The 14,787-nt window shown below is 35.9% G+C and overlaps 1 protein-coding gene across 1 annotated transcript; it reads left to right on the top strand.

The window, feature by feature from the left end:
- Positions 1-2,540: 2,540 nt before the first annotated feature.
- On the top strand, positions 2,541-13,144 carry LOC149125144 (uncharacterized). Its single transcript, XM_089303240.1, has 3 exons — positions 2,541-2,665; positions 3,936-4,004; positions 11,547-13,144. The coding sequence occupies exons 2-3, from the start codon at positions 3,951-3,953 to the stop codon at positions 12,345-12,347; spliced, it is 855 nt and encodes a 284-aa protein (XP_089159366.1). The 5' UTR covers positions 2,541-2,665; positions 3,936-3,950; the 3' UTR covers positions 12,348-13,144.
- Positions 13,145-14,787: the final 1,643 nt, after the last annotated feature.

Genomic DNA, 14,787 nt, shown 5'->3' with positions numbered 1-14,787 from the left:
AAGTGGAATGTATCATGAGTTGATCCATAACAAAAAAAATATTAAGAGGAGATAGATAGTCATGCAGAAAGTATATGAAATAGAGAAAGAAATGAAGAAAAAATTGAAAGGGATAATCAAGTGGGTCAATCTAATTCAATAATGACTATTTTCTAAATATTAAGTGTGCAACGTGATATATTTGTAGAACTATAATTCACTACTGTGATAGTAGGAAAGTTCAAAATGAGTAAATTGAGTAGAGCTGTCATAAGGGCCTTGCATACTCTGAGAAGGAATCATTTCAGATTGATTTAATAAATCAAGGATGCTTGTATTGCTAACAAACCAATAGAAGAAAATGAAATAAAAACAAGTCACCTGATTAATCCTGAAGAAGGGAAAAAAATAAGGAAATGCAACAGATAAGACATAGAAAACAAGCAGTAACTCTCTCACTGTCCACTCTGCCTGTCAAAAAAAAAAAAAGAAAAAGAAAGAAAGAAAGAAAACAAGCAGTAGGATAATAAAGCTAAAAACAGGACATCAGTACTGCACATTTACTAAAAGCGCATAGATCTCTCCTGAAAAACTGTCAGCTTCATTCTTGAAGTTACATACTGCCCTCCAGAGGCCCAGAGCACCAGCAACACTTGGAAAGGAAGTTTTGTAAGCTACAGAAAAATGCTCGTTAAAGCAGACATAATACATTCCCTAAACTTCAAACTTGAAGATCCTAAAGTTGAAACCATCGAAAAATCCCCGTCCTGAGGAAATAATGTAAAATCAGCCTGGCAATCTGTCAAAGATTCATTGTTCAATTAATCAGAAGTATCAGAATGAATGTACATTTCACATTTATCAAAAAAGACATTCAGCTTAAATATAAAAATACAAATGAATAAAAGAATGGAAAATGGTATTATGCAAATGTTATTTAAAAATAAGTAGGTGCAGTTATACAACCAGTAGACAAAATAGATTTAAAGATAAGAACTATTGTCAGATATTTAAAAAGCACATTTCATAATATATGAGTCAGGATCAATTCAATAATAAGATGACAATTTCCAGTTTGTTTGAAAACATAGGCACTAAGTATATAATGGAGAACTGACAGACTCAAAGAAGAAAAGGGGCCGCTTAGGTGAGCCACAAACAAGTTTCTGACTTGACTACTGCTAGATACAGATATATACTTTTTAATTTTATCTGCTACATAATTTTATTTGCAAAAGTGAAATCCAACCAGAAACTTGAATTTCTTGTAACAAAAAGCAATTATTTCTTTAAATTTTGTTCTAGAATGTAGTGAAAATTTCTCATGAGTATTGATCGTTGTTTTTAAAAGAAAGGCACTTCCGTCCACTTCAGATACTCTAACTCCTTGTCAGCTATGAGGCATGAAGGATCTTTTTTTGACTTTGACAGTGTTCATCTCTTAGTCCTTGATAAGCAATGAGGCATTACAGCAGTAAATCACACTTAGTATTGAAGACATTTCACTGGAAATAAATCTGGGCATCAACATTTGGCATTGAGCAGGAAGGAAGGGTGCTCATCTTTTCAAAACCATGAGCATATTACTAGAGGGGGTAGCAATTCAGGACATATCAGTCATCGAAGGTACAGCAATGGAATTATGTAACAAGAAAATCAGCTGACAAGCTATACACAAGTTTAAGCTCTCAATTCATCGTAAGCAAATATATGAGGAAAAAAAATTTATAGTTCAATTCCCTGCCACCATCACCACCAAAAGCATTTTAATTCAAATATGTCTTACCCCTTAATTACCATAGATTTGTTCTACCAGAGTATTTTTTAACCACAGGAAGGAATTCCCATTGGAAAAAAAAATTTACTGTATATAAGTGAAGCTGAATATCTTTTCACTAATTTACTGTTAATAGCCCCTACATATTTTCCTGCTCAACCATGGTCTTTTTACTTGTTATTTGTTGAGCTCTTCATTTAGCAAAGACTTTGACTATAATATAAATTTAAAATATCTCAAAAATAAAAAATAACTGAAAATGAAAAAATAAACTAAAATTAAGACTAAGCATTTCCTTAACAGACTCTTTTTTCCAAATAAGTCAACTCTTAGTGTATACATACATACCCGTCCTAATATGTACAACTGGATCTAGACGTGAAAAATCCAGAATCATCCCCTTCTAAAGCAGTAGTTCTCACATAAGGTTTTGCTTTGTAATAACTTGGGGTGATTTTAAATATGTTTTATTTGTCTTCCTGCTCCATGACTCCTGATACATTGGTGTAGAGTAAGGCCTAGGAATTGGGATTTTTAAAAAGCACCCCCATACACACACCCAGTGTTTTTAATGTGCAGCCAAGGTGCAAACCACTGTCCTCCAGCATCCTTCCTTCTTCCCTACTGCCTGGGACAGAGTGAGTGTTTCACAGTTTTATGGATGAAGCTGCCAACCTGGCAACTGCAACTAACATCTCTTTGTTTCAATAAACAATAGCAATACAGAAGTTTACCTCCTTTCAATGTTTCTCCCAACACCAATAGAAATCCAGACAGGGCTATTTAAGAAAGGAGATATTTCTGTGACGTTCTCTTCTTGAATTTCCAAGTTGTAGCTCCCAAAACTGAGAATCTGCCAAGAGAAGGTTTAAGCAACTGCCTGATTTTTCCAAAGTATCTCGTACCAAGGTAGGTACATAGAAATATAAATGTAAGGAGTTTGAATCTGGAATTCTGACTCCTGCTCATGTTCTCAAACTTGCCATTCTTTTGGCTTTCAATAGAAATATCCATGCTATCTAAAAATCACAGATATATTTTATGAAAACAACATTGTCAGTGGTAAAGTTTGCCAATTTTTTTTCTGAAATATTGTCAAGAACAGCATTCAGGTTGATTAGCTGCACAGTGTACATTTAATTTCACAATCTCTTTGACTTTTCTGATAGTATATTTTAATTGTCTCCAAAGTCAATCATGAGTAGAAGAGTCTTAACAATGTACATAAAGACAGACTTGCATTTCTGTTCTCATTTGAGTTTCTGTGTGTGTGTGTGAGTTTAAGCTGTCTTTAAGATAGCATATATTGCAAAAACTATTTTAAGAGGTAGCCCTGAAATTTGTTCCCTTTATGTAAATAAAAAAGTAAAGAGAAAAAAGAGGTAGCCCTATGCGCACATTGCTACAGAATCTGGAGTTCTCTTCCCATAGCACTCTTGAGACCAGCACACATAAGAGACACAAGACTACCCAAGACAACCTGTAATCATGATGGTACATGAATTGCGCCTTCTCAGATGCAGATTGGCATATACAAGTTGTTGTGATATAATGTTAAAAATTATAGTCAAATCATAGACAAAACCTCTTTTCCCTGATTCATACACTATTAGATAATAATTGGCTTTTGGGAATCAATTGTAAAAGAGAAATATGAAGGCAAAAATACTTTCATAAATTGGTAGTAAAGATACACAATGGACAATTCTTTTCCTTTCACATAAATGTAACAACAATAATATAATATTCGTTAAGAAGTTATTTTTCACAATAATCTAGTAACATTAACAATACCCAGGTCACAAATCTACAGAAATCTGTAAGATTCAGTTTTCAGCAAACAGACCAAAAGTATACCTAAGTAGATTGTGTTTCTCCAAAGTCATCACCACTAGAATCAATAATTATTTCCCATATAGACTTTTATTTTCAAATAAACTTTGCACACTTATTTGGTAGCTTCCTTTCATAAAATAAAATAAATACCATCAGTTTTCTATGAAATATCCAAAAATTAACAATATTGCTGTTGATATACAGTTTCCTTTCTTCAAAATGTCACACACAACGTTAAAAGGCTATAGTACTAGTTTTTCATCATTTCTTATAAATTTGGTTTAAATTAAGAAAAATGCTGCTGATAGGTTTGACTTACCATGGATAATCGTTGAACTTTCAGGAGCAACATTAAAGAATGAAGAAATTAACTTTCACATGGGGCCTGTTGGCTTTTATATCATGTTTCATGGTAAGTTTCCTTAATTTTAAATGTCCTTAATTTATTTCTTGTTTATCATAACTTCAAAGAAAGTTTTAATACCAGTGATGATGCCCTTCTTTACAGAAAGACACAGAATGAAGTACTTGATCATCATACACTTGCTCTTATTTTCCTTTTCTTTCTTATTTATGTATGACTATCACCTGGTCAGTGATTGTGGGCATGAAGGGACAGTGGACTGGAATGAGAAAGAGCAAAGAGAGAATTTTTTAAAAGATGTATTTATTTATTTATTTGAAAGGCAGAGTTACAGAAAGAGAGAGAGAGAGAGAGAGAGAGAGAATCTTCCATCCACTGGTTCAGTCCTCAAATGACCTCAATGGCCAGGGCTGAGTCAATCTGAGGTCAAGAGCCAGGAACTGCTTCCAGATCTCCCATATGGGCACAGGGGTCCAAGTACATGGGCAATCCTCTGCTGCTTTCCCAGGTGCATTAGCAGGGGGCTGGACTGGAAATGAAGCAGCCAAGACTTGAATCAATGCCCACATGGGATGCCGGCACTGCAGGTCATGGCTTAACACACTGCGCCACAGCACAGCCTCCACAGAGAGAATTTAGGTGAGCTATCTCTTACACAGAAACATCTTTTTCACTTTTTCTCTTTTTTAAAAGAACTGTAATCAAATTATCAGGAAAAATACAATTTAAGCTTATTAAATATTGTAAGCTTCCAGGAAAATATAGTTTGAGCTTCATGATAAATTTTCTTAAAGAAAAATATGATGTAGCAATACAGAGACTAGCATTTAGAATCATTTTATTGAAAATAACAAATTTTAAAGTGACAAAGCCTTCTCAAATGCCTGAAAATGCAGGGGTTAGGGTAAAAATGTTTTTGATAATTGGGGAGTAAAGTCCTACTCACTAGTAAAAAAATAAAAACAAAAAAATAGGTCATTCACTCAAGAAATATTTCTAATATTTAAACTTTGGGAAAATATTTGGGCCAGTTCTGTAGAAGACCCAAAAACTATAAATAGCACACAGTAGCAAGTAACAAATGTCACAATCAAGCACATCAATAGAACAATATGAACCTAAGCGAAAGACCAGTTTCTCTGGCATTTGTTGGTATGGGGTGGGGGCTGGAGAGAAGAGAATGGGCTCAAAATGTGTTTCGTTTCTTAATCATTACTGGCAGCCCACCATGTGCCAGGCCTGGTCTTGGTAACACAGAAATAAGCAACACTGAATTAAAAACTGAGACCTTTATGGATTTGGCCTTCTTTTCATAGTACCTACTAAGGAGAAACTACTACAGAATCAGTCAGTATCACACAGTCAATAAATATACATCAGCAGACCATGGTAAAATATGAGCAGATAAAGCAGTATCACTGTTCTGAGGCACTTAACTGCATTTGTATAAATACCCTTGGGCAAATCGTTCATTTTTTCTGAGTTCAGATGAAGCTGGAATAGAGGAGTGTTTCTTTCCATGAGATTCCATATTAGAAACAGCTAAACTACACATAAAGGATGTGCATATAGCCTCTGGTAATCAACATTCTGTGTTCATGTTGATTCTTTTATTCTAGCTCCCACATGAGTGAAGACCTGCAGTATTTGCCTTACTGTGTCTGACTTACCTCACTCAATATGGTGCCCTCTACCTACATCCATTTTGCTGCATATGACAGGATCTCATTCTTTTTATGGGAATTTTTGTTTAGACTTTCAAAAACTGGAAGATAAAGACTTATGCATGAGTAAATTTCAGAAAGTTGGGTAAAATTAAGCACAGATTTGTTAGTAGAATAATTTCTGAGACAACAATAGAGCAAGAGCTGTGTTTGTCCCACTTTAACACTCTATTTCAGACCAAGACTAAGCAACTGCTGAGAGCTTTATACAAAGCATCAGTCCTGAGTGTCCTATTTGTTGGTGGCATGCTTTTATTCCAGAAGCCTGAATGATAAGACAGATGCAAACAAAGCAAATTCCATTCTAGGGTGAAAAACTATAGAATCCCATTTTTAAAAAGCAGAGGATTCCCTGTCCTCAAAACCACGAATTTAGTGCATGAATTTCTCATGGAAAAAAAGAAAGCAACCCAAAAACATAATTTTTAAGTCCTTCTAGTACCAATTCCTTCCTACATTCATTGGCTCATGGAGAAAGGTTATTGGCCTACATCTTTGCAGTTAATATAATACGTCTCTGCCTCATAAAGAACAGCTCTCAGCCTAAATATTAACAATGATCTTCGGCCGGCGCCGTGGCTCAATAGGCTAATCCTCCACCTTGCGGCGCCGGCACACCGGGTTCTAGTCCCGGTTGGGGCGCCGGATTCTGTCCCGGTTGCCCCTCTTCCAGGCCAGCTCTCTGCTATGGCCAGGGAGTGCAGTGGAGGATGGCCCAGGTGCTTGGGCCCTGCACCCCATGGGAGACCAGGAAAAGCACCTGGCTCCTGGCTCCTGCCAGGATCAGCGCGGTGCGCCGGCTGCAGCGGCGGCCATTGGAGGGTGAACCAACGGCAAAGGAAGACCTTTCTCTCTGTCTCTCTCTCTCACTGTCCACTCTGCCTGTCAAAAAAAAAAAAAAAAAAAACAATGATCTTATCTGTTAGCCTAAATACACTTTATCTGACTTAGCATCTAGGACTTTCAACACATCCGGGTAGAGTATCCTTTATGTGATAGCAGCTATCTAGAATTTAAATAGAAATAATTTATCTATTTATAAAGTGCCATGGCGTATACTCAAACCTCTCACCTTCAAACCTCACAAAAAGGCCAGATGAGAATCTGAGATTCTCCAAATCAGATCAAGATACGAGACAAGCCCTCAATAAGTAGAATTTAAATGAAAGAAAAGCTGAATGAGCCTCTGTGTAGTTGGCTCTGAGGAATAAGAAATACTATTCTTACCTGAAGATGGTAAATGCACACCATTTTATAGGCTGTCTGAACAGAACATGAACTTGGATGATGGACCAAGTGCATGTTTAAAGGCAGAAGGATGTCTGCTTTACTCTAGATAAGGACAGCACTTTTACCAACACCTGACATCTCCAACACTGAGAATCCTTTGTTTGAAGTAAACTGTGTCCACTACACTGGTCTAATTAAGCTGTCAATCTGGCCACTTCTAATCCATAGAACAAAAAAAAAAGGAAGTTTTTAAAAGGTAAAGTAAGTTTTAAAATTAATATAAATAAAATAGCATAAAGAACAAGATACAAAAATACATTACCAAAAGTAAAGCAAATTTTTTTTTGACAGGCAGAGTGGATAGTGAGAGAGAGAGAGACAGGTCTTCCTTTGCCGTTGGTTCACTCTCCAATGGCTGCCGCGGCCGGCGCACTGTGCGGATCCGAAGGCAGGAGCCAGGTGCTTCTCCTGGTCTCCCATGGGGTGCAGGGCCCAAGGACTTGGGCCATCCTCCACTGCACTCCCTGGCCACAGAAGAGAGCTGGCCTGGAAGAGGGGCAACCGGGACAGAATCCGGCGCCCCGACCAGGACTAGAACCCGGTGTACCGGCGCCGCAAGGCAAAGGATTAGCCTAGTGAGCCACGGCGCCGGCCAGCAAATTCTTTAGTCGTTTGAACTAAGTATAACTGCACTGAGTGTTCTATTACCAAATAACCTAGGCCACCCAGTATTTCTCAAAACTCTGCAAAATCTAACAGGCATGCAAGTAAGCTAGAGATTTGTGGAAATGCAGATTCTGACCCAGTGAGTCCGTATGGGCCCAAGGAGTCTCCATTTCTAACAAGCTCTCAGATAACACTGATGATGCTGATGGTGCCAGTCATCAAATAATATTTTGATTGACAAGGCCCCAGGCAAATGAAGCCATAAAAACAAACTCAAGGGGGAAAGGAGGCCTTCCTAAGGATTTGGACACATGCTGGGAATCCCCTAAAATGTCTTCAAAAGAAGAGCCTTAGGCTCATTTTCTTTTTACCATAAAGAAACTGGCAGAATGAAATCAGGTAAGAAAATTTTATGCTTCACACCAACTCATGTGATTGATTCACCCCAAAATATTTATTGAGCACCTGCTATAAAGCAAGCAGGTGCTTTATTCTAAATGTTAGGTAAATTGTATTTTTTTTAAAAAAAAGACTACTGGGGAAGACAAGTCATGAACAAAATAAATAAGTACATGAAACAGAAAAGAGAAGATACAAAATGTTAAAAGGAGGAATAGGATTGCGGTTTTAGACAGTATAGGCATATAGAAAATGACCCTTGATTAAAGGAGGAAGAAAAAAAGCCATCCATAGAAGGATAGAAACAGGAAGTGCTACAGTATGAAGGGAGAGTGCACCTGCCAGCATGAAGACAGGGAGGTGAACATGTCTGGTACAGGGGGAAGGGGAAAAATGGGAACAGGAAGTGAGACCAGAGTGAAACCAGACCAGAATAGAAAGTGAGACCGTAACATCTCATGAGTCTTGTTTTCACTCTGTATAGTCACAAAGCTTTAGCCTATGAAATCAGTACAAAGACTGAAAAATATAATTTCTTCTCACACACTCCCACTTCCCATCATCCATAATGGTTTATAAGCAACTGAAACTTTAAAATATCTAAATAGTCTCCATAAACATTTACTTGATGCCACACGTTGACAGAAGTACAATAGAGATATAAAGAATCAATAAATTCTACCTGTGACATCAAGGGGCTCCCAGTCTATCTGAGGATACAGGATAGATTGGTAATAATTAGCCAGGCCAAAAGTTGACAAGATTTTTTGAAAAGATACAGATAGTAAACATTTTAGGCTTTTGTGGACTATGTGGTCTTTATAGATATTAGTCAACTTTACTGAACCAGTTCAAAAAAAAGTCACAAATGGGTGTGGTGTGTTTGAATAACATATTATTTATTTACCAACACTGGCAAGCTGCATTTGGCCCACAGCCTTGGTTTATCAACTCCTGGGCCAAGGAGAAACCTAACAAGTCAACAGGGCATGTAAAAGCCTGATATTTAACTTAAAAATCAATACTTAAATTAACTCAAAATTATTAAAGAGCTTACAAAAATGAAATGTAGGTTTCACTAAATATTTGTACACATCAATTGCTGGGCTAAATTCTTTATGTCATTTTCATTCTTTCCTTTAAAAATCTCTATAAGGTACATACTGTTTTTTTCTGTTTTACAGATAAGGAAATTAATATACACAAACACTAAATAAATTACCCAAGTTTACACAACATGTAAATGGAGACACCAGATTTAATTTTCTTGATGGATGCACACACATTTTACCTTTTCTTACATGAGATGAATGTAAATCATCCCATTCTAAGACAAATCCCTCAACTAATACACAAGATCTTAGCCCTTTTCCATATATAAGAAGTTTCTTCCTGCAATTATTTACTCTGAAAATCCTACATTGGTAATTTTTCCTTCTCAGTACTGGTTGTTACCCTAGCACATGGAAATGGAAATGCGGTAATATCACAAATATGTTTGGTTATTTTAGCTCTCTACTGATCACATACCTCCTATCAATTACAGCAGACCATTGGGAAAGCTGGCACATCTTCACTTGTTCTTGAATTCTCTCTGATATTTACTGCAAGCGAACTTTGTCACATCATTTGAATTACACCACTATTGTTAAACTGTATTTCAAATTGTTATGCAAAATGGTCAATTTTCAGACTGTCATAATGATATCTAAATAGTGTTTTATATGATTGGATATTGGAGTGAAAAATTCTTCACTGGATAGCACTTATAATTGGATGTAGGTGCGCTTAGCTAATTCTAGGCTAATTCTTTGTGTCAATAATGCACACCAACTGAGATATTTTATCACACTGAAGATTTGCTTTTTAAAGCAACTAAAAACTAGAATTCTCTAATACACTTCAGAAAAGTTTGCAATTTTCCCCACTGATTTTATGCTAAAATGTTTGCATCAATTAAACTCTTATCAATACTCTAGATCCAAAGCAAGAGGATAATACTATATGCATTTCAAATCTGATGAATCATGAGGGACTGAAATTAACTAAGTATCAAAGGAGAAAATTTAAAAAAAATCATTTTAATATTGCACGAATAGGGCATATTAATGGATAGAATTTTTGCACTTCCTTTTTCAACCAGGAAGCTGAACAAGGATAGATTACCCAAAAGCATATTTAATGATTGACCTAGAAGCTCATCTTGATGTGATTCCTCAGATTTAAGTACAGACTATTTGTGTTTATAGAAAGATTCTCAACATTAGACCCTATCTTTGGTTAGTTAACACCTAAACAAGAATTAAAACATCAAAGTTGGAAAATACAAAATTAATTGTCCAAAAAAAGTGTTCCTCATACTTTTAGAATTATTTCCTCAATTAGTTATTTAAATAAATATATCTGTATCAATTACATATTTTTCACTCTTCAAATTATCAAAAACAGCTCTATGTACTGGTACAGCAGCAATAAACAAACCTAGCAAAAATTTCTGCACTCAAGGAACTCACATTAAATTACTTTGCATGATTTATGACTATCAAATGTTGAAACTGCAAAGAAAGTATAATTAAATTTGAATATAGGAAAATTATATAATAATAGTATTAAAAGCTACCACTTATGGATTGCTTAATTATGCCAATAAATATATTATAAAAGTATATTGTTAAATCTTCCAAGGAAATTTCTTGCGACAATTATAGTTATCCTCTCAACAAATAAGAGAAACAAAAGCCAAAAACAGCCAATTCCTTACTGTCTTTCCAACAAGCCTATTCTTTTTAAAGGTGATTAGCTCTTATTGTGAGCCCCTTACATTTTCATCCATTTTCTAGGGTGGTAAAGTACACCACGTTTCACAGATAGAGAAGGGAAGCTAATTATGTACTGAGGAGAAAAAAACATGATAAATAGCAAACAGAAAAATCAGGAAATAGAAACAAAAAAATCCAGTCTGGCCTTCCCAAATATCTGACTGGAAATAGACAAGTTATTGATGATAACTACAGTGGTACACTAGATTGAGAATGGGACTTTTAATATATGAGACACAAATTGATACAATAAACTAAGAACATTGAGCAAGGATTGGAAAGAGGTTTATGTCACCAGAATGAAATGGGATAATTAAGAAAAAACCTTGAGGAAGGAAAAAGATGTGCTGAATGAAATAGTTTATTAATAAATAAATGCAAAACTAATTAATATTTTTGAGCTCAATGAATCTCACTGAATTCTTGAAGTAGAGCAAAAAAAATTTTCCTAGATAGTACCACTGTGGCATTTACATCCAAATTGAAACTATTTCCAAAGATATTCTCATTTATAGGCTATCAAGATGACTTGGACATTCCAGATAGCAAGATTGTCCCCTTTATTTTTACATTTAATGCTATCCTAGTTTTTACAGAGTTCCCAAAATTCCAGAAGGGAAAAAAATTCTTTTTCTTTTATCTAGTTTATTTTCTAAGTAAAATATGACTTTAACTTTTAAAAGTATATATGTTAATACTTAAACTTTAAATGATCAATTTTAAAATCTTGGTTTTTGTTTTTAACTCCACAGTTCAGTAACAGTCAAAGGGACCCTAGAAGACCGCATCTACCTGAAGCACTGCCAGCATCACCTCTATCCAACAGGCCAAGATTGGATCCAGCAGGGCACCCTCATGCTTACCATCCAAGACTTAGTGAACAACATCCACTTCCCTTAAGTCCAAAACGAGCTCCTCCTCCTCCTCCTCCTCCTCCTCCTCCTCCTCCTCCTCCTCCTCCTCCTCCTCACACAGGGCCCATCCCATCTCCTTCCCGTCCTTTGAGACCTATTCGACAACCTCACCCCTTTCCAGGTTACCCAAATCAACATTCCCAACAAAGACCTTATCCTGTAGGACCTAACAGGGTTCCAAAACCCCCACATCCCCATATTCCTGTATTTCCTCCTGGTTATCCTCCCTTTCCTAATCCTAAACCCCCAATTAAAACAACCACTGCAGCTCCAACCAACACAAAACCCTCCACTACCACAGAATTAACCACAACCACTTCAACAGAATCCCCCACCACAACTATTATACATACAGAACCCACCACAACAGCAACCACTAGTTCTACAGAACTCACTACCACCACAACAGAAACCACTACTTCCACAACAGTTCCTACCTGTCGAACAATGCAGCCCACCACACCCACACCAGCAGTAACCACCACCATATCTATTGATGATGCTACCCAAGGTATAGCCAATGCTCCCTCCACTGCTGTTCCTAGTACCATTTCCCAAGTTATAACATCTAATCCAGCTACATCAAACCGTACCCCTTCTAGGAATTTTTGGGATATAATCTTTTCTTTTTTTAATTGAAGACATGAGACATTACATTTTTCAAACTTTATCTCATCTCTTAGGCAAATTAAATTTCAATGATTTTTATGTAACCAACCCCAATATATAAGCAAACAAGACAAATAAAAAATTTTGAGCATTAACATGCATCTTTTGCTGTCATGATAATACTTACACCATCCATATTTTATATTTTATTTTTACCCAGAATCCTTTTATTTAAGGTATACAAACTTCACACATTTAATAAACACAAATGTAAGAACATAATGATTCTTCCCACCATAACCACCCTCCCACCACCCACACTCAGACTCTTCTTCCTTCTCCTTCTCCTATTCTCAATCTTATTTTTATTAAGGTCTATTTTCAATTAGATTTACACACATAATATTAACTCTATACTAAGTAAATAGTTCATTGAATAGTTTAAAAACAACTGTTCCTCAATAGTAAAAAACTGAAAAATAAAACTGTTCCTCAACAGTCATGACAAGGGCAGTTCAAAGTCATTGGGCCTCAAAGTGTCAATTTCACTTCTATAGATTACCTTTTAGGTGCTCTATTATTTACCACAGATCAAAGAGAACATATGGTATTTGTCCTTTAGGGACTGACTGATTTCACTAAGTATGATGCCTTCCAGTTTCATCCAGTTTGTGGCAAATGATAGGAGTTCATTTATATTTTATCACTATATAGTATTCCATGGTGTACATATCCCATAATTTATATACCCTATCTTCAGTTGATGGATATTTGGGTTGATTCCATATCTTAGCAATTGTGAACTCAGCTGCAATAAACATGGGGGTACAGATAACTCTTTAAATGCTGATTTCATCTTCCTTGGGTAAATGCTCAGCAGTTGGATGGCTGGGTCATATGGTAGATCTATATTCAGATTTCTGAGGTATCTCCAGACTGTCTTCCACAGTGGCTGTACCAGGATACATTCCCACGAACAGTGGATTAGAGTATCTTTTTCCTACATCCTCACCAACATCTGATGTTTATTGATTTCTGTATGAAAGCAATTCTAACTCGGCTGATGTGAAACCTCATTATGGTTTTGATTTGAATTCCCTGATGCCTAGTGATCCTGAGAATCATGCATCTGTTGACCATTTGAATTTCATCTTTTGAGAAATGAACCCTTTTCCCAAATATAACTGGATTATTAGTTTTGTTGTTGAGTTTCTTGAGCTCTACTTATAGATTCTGGTTATTAATCGTTTATCTGTTGCAGAGCTTGCAAATAATTTCTCCCTTTGTATTGGTTACCACTTCACTTTGCAGAGTGTTTCTTTTGCAGTGCAGAAGTTTCTTAATTTGATATAATCCCATTTGTCAGTTTTGGCTTTGATTGCCTATGCCTCTAATGTCATCCCCAAGAACTCTTTGCCTATTACAATGTCTTGCAGGGTTTTCTCAAAGTTCTCAAATATTTTGATAGTATTGGGTCTTAGATTTAGGTCTTTGATCCATTTTGAATGGATTTTTGTATAAAGTGTAAGGTAAGGGTCTTGCTTTATATTTCTGCATGTGGAAATCCAGTTTTCCCAGCAAAACTTAGTTGAAAATCCTGTCCTTGCTCCAGGCTTGATTTTAGTTCCTCTGACAAAGATAAGTTGGTTGTAGATGCATGGGTTGATTTCTGGAGTTTCTATTCTGTTCCATTGTTCTATCCATCTGCTTTTGTATATCAGGCTATTTTGATTATAACTATATTGTAGTATGTTTTGATATCTGGTATTGTGATGTCTCCAGCTTTTTTGTTGTATAAGATTATTTTAGCTATTTGGAGTCTCCTGTGATTCCATATGAATTTCAGTGTCATTTTTTTCTAGATCTGAGAAGAATGTTCTTGGTATTTTGATTTGTATCACACTGAATCTGCAAATTGCTTTCAGTAGTATGGACATGTTTATGATATTGATTCTTCCAATCCATTAACATGAAAAATTTTCCCTTCTTTTCTGCCTTCTATTTTTTCCTTAATGTATTGTAATCTCATCATACAGATCTTTGACAACCTTGGTTAAATTTATTCCAAAGTATTTGATTTTTTGTAACTATTGTGAATGGGATTCATCCTAGAAGTTCATTCTCAGTTGTCACATTGTTTGTGTATTCAAAGGCTGTTTATTGTTGTGTGTTAATTTTATATCATGTCACTTTAACAAACTCTTTTATGAGTATCAATAGTCTCTTAATGGAGCCTTTTGGATCCTCTATACATAGACTCATGTCATCTACAAATAGGGATAGTTTGACTTCCTCCTTCCCAATTGGTATCCCTTTGATTTTTTTTCTTGCCTGATGGCTCTGGCTAAAACTTTCATGATTTTTTTAATAACAGTGGTTAAAGTGGGCATCCTTGTCTGGTACCAGATCTCACTGAGAATTCTTCCAACTTTTCCCCATTCAATGAGACACTGTCCATGAGTTTGTCATA

The sequence above is a fragment of the Oryctolagus cuniculus genome, chromosome 8 (genome assembly GCF_051225735.1).
Source record: "Oryctolagus cuniculus isolate XC-2025 breed Fujian yellow rabbit chromosome 8, ASM5122573v1, whole genome shotgun sequence".
Taxonomy (NCBI): domain Eukaryota; kingdom Metazoa; phylum Chordata; class Mammalia; order Lagomorpha; family Leporidae; genus Oryctolagus; species Oryctolagus cuniculus.
Note: the sequence above shows the minus strand (reverse complement) of the source record. Positions and strands in the feature narration are given on the sequence as shown.

What these genes read in the sequence shown, in the direction of transcription:
- LOC149125144 (XM_089303240.1), top strand. Translation starts at nt 3,951, where the DNA reads ATGAAGAAATTAACTTTCACATGGGGCCTGTTGGCTTTTATATCATGT. An exon ending in CTTTTATATCATGTTTCATG is followed by an intron (nt 4,005 to 11,546) that starts GTAAGTTTCCTT and finishes TTAACTCCACAG; the next exon opens with TTCAGTAACAGTCAAAGGGA.